The 7,446-nt window shown below is 41.8% G+C and overlaps 1 protein-coding gene across 1 annotated transcript; it reads left to right on the top strand.

The window, feature by feature from the left end:
* The first annotated feature begins 3,357 nt into the window (after window positions 1-3,357).
* Window positions 3,358-5,859, top strand: LOC147891590 (protein CYPRO4-like). Its single transcript, XM_087388408.1, has 2 exons — window positions 3,358-4,983; window positions 5,069-5,859. Exons 1-2 carry the CDS (start codon window positions 3,358-3,360, stop codon window positions 5,336-5,338), a joined length of 1,896 nt encoding a protein of 631 aa, XP_087244534.1. The 3' UTR covers window positions 5,339-5,859.
* Window positions 5,860-7,446: the final 1,587 nt, after the last annotated feature.

The raw sequence follows: 7,446 nt of genomic DNA, 5'->3' as shown, positions 1-7,446 counted from the left end.
GAAGCAATCTTGACATGGATTTCAAAATGTAAGCCAATGGGGAAGGGGAAAACACATTCAGTAACACACAGTCAGTTCCCAACAAAGTGGCACTCACATATTTAGAATCTAATACACTCCTCACACACAGTCAAAACTCACACCTACCAAGTAATCTAATACCATGTGAAAAAGCACACAACTCTAAACTAAGACACACAATCCAACACTCTATCCACAAAGCAATGAGAGGATGAGAGATATCACACGGACAATTGGCTGTACAAATGTACACTTTCACATAAACCAAAAAGAGAAAGATGATACAAGATATACACAACCCTAGGAGGGTTCTCCTAAGTCCATAAGGACTATTCACATAGGAACTTAGGATCCCTCTTGAGAATTCTATCCACCTATCTATCTACCCATACATACAAGATATGAACATAGATTAAACCATATATACATGGGTGATGACCATCCCAAAATATATTTTCATTCTAGGATGCTTCACATTGGTCTGTGCAATGTGGCCAAAGGCTATTTTACTCTTAGATTTTGAAAACAGCCTAGGAAAACATAGGTTGGGATTTTTAAGAGCACACTCTATGATGCTTTGGATTCTCAGATGCTTGGATTAGACCATTTTCCTCCTTGTATAGATTAGCCATATCTATTTGTGACTAAAGCAATGATAAAAATTTTCACATCTTAGGTAGATATATCTTAGGTAGATGCTATTAGTCTTAAACTTCCCCTGATACAAAATGAGCAACTCTTTGACATTGAGCTGTGGCTTATGGCACTGCTGTTTTATTTTGGATGCCAATCCATAGAACCTCACTTCTTTCAAGGTAGAATTGGATTTATTTGTTTTGAAGTAGGTGCACATATTAACTAGAATAAATCCAAAGGATTTTGGATTAGTGATGAGGACACTCGAGGTTGGGGGGCTAATTTTTGTTCCACTTGAATTCAAAGGGGTGTTTTTGTTAGGTATTTGGGCTAGCAGATTGGTATGCTTATCTCTCCTTCACATCAATTCTCCTCTATGTTGGAGAATATAAGGAGGAATCTCCTTTTTTAGAGCTTAGCCAAACTTGTCCTTCCTTCTAGGGTGGTGGTAGTCAACCAAGTATTGTAAGTCACCACAACATGGTTTATTTGCTTTGGTTGGTGCCATTCTAGGAACTATATCACTAAGCTCAAAAGTCCAATGAGGAACTTCAATTGAAGTGGTCTAGATGGTTCAATAGACCCTGGAGATAGGGTGCTTGGGGGACTTTGAAAATGTATGGACTGAATCTCATTTTGCTCCTTGAAAGATTAATTTTCAGTGAATCTCACCATTAAAACTACCTCATCATAAGTAACCTGCAATCTTTGAATTGTTTGGCCTACCACGTACAAGTGTAATTGTGCTTGATTAAATTTTTTAGGTTAGTCTTTATTAACTATATAAAAGCCTACAAGGTATTTCCTTTTCTTCTTTTTGCCTTGCTCCATGGTGCCTAATTCCACATTCTTGAAAACCTTCAACATCACCCTTTTGGAATCATTCATGTGAGCAACATGACATTTTGTCTAGAGCACATTTTTTGCCTTACCCAAAAGGCATAACAATATTTAATGTGGCTCCATGTTTCGGGGTTCATCTGGAACCTGCAGAAGTGTTCGATACTAAAAGTTATACTCCTCTCATCTCTCAAAAATAGAGAAGCTTCTAACAAAAAACTCAGAACTCTGGCTTCGTAAGTGCATCAGGGCATAATGGTAAATAAAAAATTGTGGAAACCACCTTCTTTATTAACACTGGGTGCTAAAAAACCTTCAGACTCCTAAAATTGTGCAAATTGCTTGTCGTCTTGCATGTTGATTTGCCACTTCCACTAGTGATAACCATGATATCCATCCAGTTCCATTTTCTTAAGCCACACTAGATTGTTCGATACATCGTCATCCAAGTAGAATTTAAAATCTACAAATAGTGACAATTTAGTTATTGTATATTGACTCACTCGTTTTGTGCACTTCAAGTCAGACTCCACGACTTGTTCCTCTAGCTCTTCTAGCTTTTGGGTTTTGGAGCGTAGTGCCCTAGATGGTTTGAATGAAACTTTTCTCTTGCCCATGCTATCGATTGTCCTCTATCTATAGAGGTAGATAATCCAATTAATACCAAAACCTTTGGGTCCATACTAGCTTTTTGTCAGCTTTAGGAGTGTTTTTAGCTTTTCATATGAATCACATCAAATTCAACCTAAGGTCTACAACTTCACTCGTGGCTCAATATTAGGTCCGATAGTTTCAAGTTGGTCTAGGTTGGCCATGTAAAAAGCTCGCAATCCCAATAAGCTCATAAATCGTTGTACTTTTGCAAGGACTCTTGTTTTTTTTCTTTTTTTTAAATCATTTCTTTTTGCAAGGACTCTTATTAAATAGGGAGATTAGGGCTTTATCTATTGGCGATATAAAGCTCATCTTATTGCAAGTATATTGTCATATACCAAGGGGTTGATCATTGCAATAGTACTAAGTGGTCATCTTGACAAGCACATGATCCACATGCATCCAAAGTGTGTTATTTGTGTGTGTATGTGTGTGTGTGTGTGCACGCGCGCATGTATGTGTGTCTGATCTAGTGTTCACATAAAACCTACAAAAGATAGACAATGGACGTGTAACATTTTCATTTTCACTTGTAAAATATACCTTCTCAATTCAATAAAATCTGTAATATTTTAGGGAGGGATTTTTATATTTTCACTCAAAAATTTGCAAATTCTCAAGAAAAAACTTCAAAATTTTGAAACCCAAAATTTTGTGATTTTTTTTTGGGTAGCAAAAGAGACTACTCTATATTATATTAAAGCAAAAGTTAGATATAGGACAGTCTGAATAAGAGACTACTCTATATTATATTAAAACAAAAGGCAGGTACATGACAATCTAATAAGAGACTATAGCATTTTCCAACAACTTAGTGGCTACCAAAAGCGACCCATTCTTCATTATCAACTCTCTCAAAACAACCAAAACCTGACCCCTTATGGCTTTACACAAGTCCATCTTAAATGGAATATTCCTCAACACTCTGTTCTTTCTGCTTGACCATATCTACATCAGAGTAACACCTCTAATCACTTGGAATAATTTGTACATGCACCCAGTGGCGTGGAAAAAGTTCCCAACACGTGTGCTTCAGAACGAGTTGGTCCATGCGCGCGTGTTGCCTCAGAACGAGTGCTTCCCAAGGTTGTAGATCTTCCGAGTGTTTGAGTTTTGTGATTTGTTGAATATGCGAGGTTTCCCTCCATTTTGAGTGGTTGAAGAATATGAAGTTATGGATGGATGCACGATTTCAAAGCAGGAAGGATGGGAGCTTTTCTTAGCAGAAAAGGCAACCTTGGAAGTAGCGATGGTGAGAACTCCTCATCCTCCTCATCTTCTTCTCCTTCTCCTTCTCCTTCTCCTTCTTCCCCTTCTTGTTCTGCTAGCCCTTCTCCTTCCGTTCATCCCCTTTCCCCTCTTCTCCATCTTCCCGTCAAAGCTTCCCCGTTTCACCCCTCTCTCAATGGCAACACATCTTCCCCTCCCCATAGCTCTCAGCAAGCCACAGCTTCCCCTCCCCAAAGCTCTCAACAAGCCACTCTCTTTCAATATCTCGCTCCCACCTCCCAATGGGTTGTCGCCCACAACTCCGTTGAATGGGAAATTGTTAGACATGACGAGGAAAATGCTGATAGCGAGCAAGAGGAGAGTTGGGGAACCCCTGAACGTAAGGGCTTTCGTCGTTGGATCCTGTCTGTTGGTAGCTGGATCCGAGCTCCAGTGGACACCACTTTGCAGACCAAGTTCTCCGATGACCAGCTTCGAGCTGAGTTCGTTCATGAAGGTGTATGGGCTCTCAAATTCTCACGCTTTGAATTCTACTTGAACTTCGTCGCTGAGTATCAGAATTGCGAGTTCGAGAACACTTACCTCCTCGAAGCTACAGAGGAGAACAAAGTCAAGGTTTTCGGCAAAGATTTTTTGGGTTGGGCCAAACCGGAACTTGCAGATGACTCAGTCTGGGATGGTGCAGAGGATGCATTAGAACCGCCCGCGTTTCAGCGAGACGTGAAAGAAGCTTTCTCGGAGCCTGCAACTGTAGGAATTCAAAGCCTCATGATGGGTGCTCTCGATCACAGTTTTCTTGTAAACGAGTCCGCCGTCGAAGCCGTGAGGAATAGGTCATCTGGAATCCGGGGGAAGGGCATTGTTGTCCCGTTGGGTGAGGGCTTACGGGGTTTGGATTCTTCCTCTACTCGAAGAAAATGTATGCTTATTAAGGGTGAGAGTAATATGCTACTTCTGAATCCAGCCATCAGTAAGCTGCATTCTTCAGGGGTTCATCAGCTAGATCTCGGGACGGGTAAAGTTGTGGCCGAATGGAACTTCGTGAAAGATGGGTTTCCCATCACAATGAAGGATTTGACGAATGAGAGCAAGGGGGCTCAACTGGATCCTTCAGGCTCTACATTTCTTGGTTTGGATGATAACAGGTTGTGTAGATGGGACATGAGGGTTAGTCACGGCATGGTGCAGGACCTTGTGAGTCCTGTCTTGAATTGGGCAGAAGGCCACCAATTCTCGAGAGGAATCAATTTCCAATGCTTTGCCACCACGGGCGATGGATGTGTGGTTGTAGGCTCCAAAGACGGCAAGGTGCGCTTATACGGGACGAGCTCCTTGAGGATGGCCAAGACGTGCTTTCCAGGATTGGGAGTGCCCATCACACACGTTGATGTCACGTTTGACGGGAAGTGGATATTAGCCACCACCGATACGTGCTTGATTCTCATCAGCACCGTCTTCAGAGACAAAGATGGGAAGATGAAGACAGGCTTCAGTGGGCGGGCAGGCAACAAGTCTGCTGCTCCAAGGCTTTTGAAGCTGACTCCTTTGGATGCACATTGGGCAGGGAAGGATCACAAACTACGTGGTGGCCAATTCTCGTGGGTAAGACGGGGGGGGGGAGAGAGAGAGAGAGAGAGAGGGATTTTCTTATCCAGAACGCCGCTTTGACATCATGTATTTTCTGCAGGTGACAGAGGATGGGAAGCAGGAGCGCCACCTGGTAGTGACTGCAGGCGCTTTCACCGTCATTTGGAATTTCCGGCGAATCAAGCTGAGTAATCATGAATGCTATCAGCATGGAGAGGGATTGAAAATCTGTTATTGTTACAAAATTGTTCTGAGAGAAGACTCTGTTGTTGACAGCAAGTTCATGCATGATAATCACACCACTAGCTCAGCACCTCTCGTGGTTGCCACATCAAAGACTGTGAGATCTTTCAACATAGGGAGAGTGTAGGTTCTAAAGAGGAAGAGACAATCAAGATGCAAGTTTGATTGTAAGACTTTTTGGTCTGCTATCTAGTGTTTTTGGGACAGGAGTAGGATTCAATCTTGATCCCAGATTCTTTAAGGTGTAAGGGGAAAATTCACTCAAAACTGGAATTTGTCCTTCACCTCTTCAGAGTCAGCAAGTGTTGGAACACACTTATAATTTTTCCAAGCGAGCAAGGAAGCTGCTGCGAGAGCAAGACCTTTAATCCCAGCTCAGCTCTTTGAAAGATAAAGCCAGGACTCTCAAAAGAATGTACAAGCAGCCAAAAACTTTTGAGGGCAGAACAGTTGGTAGCTAAAAGGACTGGTGGCTGGGGAGACTTGATAGGCCCACAAAGGAGATCTTTATGTTGATCAGAAGGAAGACTTTGTAAGAGGAGGTCCCACTCCTCAAGCAACATGATGGTACCCATGTGGTTAGTCAAGAAGAAAACCTTACGATGGTATGCCAGCAAAGGAAACATGTCGGGGAGTATGGAAAGTCTTACGTTGTCTATTGATTCCCTTTTAAAAACAAGGTGGAGAATCTGCTAAGGCCCTGCTATGTTGAGGCAGGTTATTGTTCGATGTGCATATGATGTTCTGGTCTATGTGTTTTCTGTTAATATGTTTGTCCAAATGTGATCTAATTGTGAGCCATACACAGCAGTTGTTTCTTTCAATTGCAATTGAATGTTGAATGTTTCCTTTGTCTTTTGAAGGTTAACTGATACGGGTGTTTCTTTAGTTGATGTTGTCTTTTTGCTGCATTATCTTAGTTAGTTCATAGCATTAGTGGAACAACCATCCAACAACTATTAGTGGAACAACCATCGACCACATTTGGACAAACCAAACCAATGAATGCAATGTAGAACAAGTTTGCATGTACAACTCGCATGTACAACTTGCATGTACAACTTGCATGTACAAGTCGTATGTAGAACTTGAATATTTGTTAAAAATCAGGTTTCTTCTATTTAGTTCAATATAATAGATTTATGGAGATACAGCTAATGCAGGCCGTGGTGGCTAAGATAGAGGTTAATGGGTAGACTTTCCCTCCTTTTTCCTTGACTAAATCAATTCGACAGGATTGCCCTATATCTCCCTTGTTTGCAATGGTTGTAGTTGTAGACGCCCTAGGATGGTTGATACAGGATAAGGCAGATATGAGCTTGATCAGGGGATAAGGCAGATATGAGCTTGATCAGGGGATTCAATATGAGATTTTCAATCAACAATTCGTTGATGATATTGACTTGACATCCCAAAATGACCTTGTGTCAGTGGAAAATGTGCAGCCTTAAAATCCAGGATTAATCATAATAAAATAGGGGTTCATGGAACAAGAAGACCTCCATCAAATATTGGGGTGGACAAAGGTTGTAAGCTTAGAAAGGCAAGATAATTTTTAGGTCACTTGGCATACCCATGTGATTCAAATGTACCACCAAAGTTCATTGGGATTTTGTGGTGCAAAGGATTATAGACAAGATAGGTCAATGGCTGGCTTCTGCAGTGTGATGAAAATTTGTGCTCAATCATTCTATCCTTAATTTACTTTATTTCATGTTGGTATGTTTCCAAGAAGGGATAGACCCAATCATCAATTCAGGCCTTTCTTATGGGGAGGTGAACTTGGTCAGAATAAACTCAAGTGGGAATTTTGTGCTTAAGGGAGGCTTGGGGATATTGCATGTAGGGAGATCATTTGGGGCATTGGGGTTGATTAAGGCCCTCAGGAAAAGCATCTATCTAGAAAAGAAACTTAGCTAGAGTTAAGCCTCTCAAATGCAAGCACTTTCCATAATTCTTTGCCATATGTGGTACAGAACCATGCATTGCACAAAGGGCTTGGGATTAGGATGTGGAAAGTGGAAAACATTCAGGCCACATCTTCATTGGAAGGCCTTCTCAAGAAAAATAGGAACTTTTACATATGCAAAGACCCTAAAAAAAACAGCCACCCCCTCCTCCCCCTTCCCAGCCCCACCCCTTCCCCTCCCTCCTTCTACCCTCTCCCTCCTTTCCACCACCACCCCTCCCCCCCTTCCCCTCTCCTTCCAACCCCCCTCCTCCCGCACTCCATCT

Source organism: Dipteris shenzhenensis, chromosome 17 (genome assembly GCF_047967505.1).
Source record: "Dipteris shenzhenensis isolate YYH24624 ecotype China chromosome 17, Dip_SZ_1.0, whole genome shotgun sequence".
In the NCBI taxonomy this organism is placed as follows: domain Eukaryota; kingdom Viridiplantae; phylum Streptophyta; class Polypodiopsida; order Gleicheniales; family Dipteridaceae; genus Dipteris; species Dipteris shenzhenensis.
This window is presented reverse-complemented; position numbering and strand designations above follow the sequence as displayed.

What these genes read in the sequence shown, in the direction of transcription:
- LOC147891590 (XM_087388408.1), top strand. Translation starts at nt 3,358, where the DNA reads ATGGGAGCTTTTCTTAGCAGAAAAGGCAACCTTGGAAGTAGCGATGGT. An exon ending in GTGGTGGCCAATTCTCGTGG is followed by an intron (nt 4,984 to 5,068) that starts GTAAGACGGGGG and finishes TATTTTCTGCAG; the next exon opens with GTGACAGAGGATGGGAAGCA.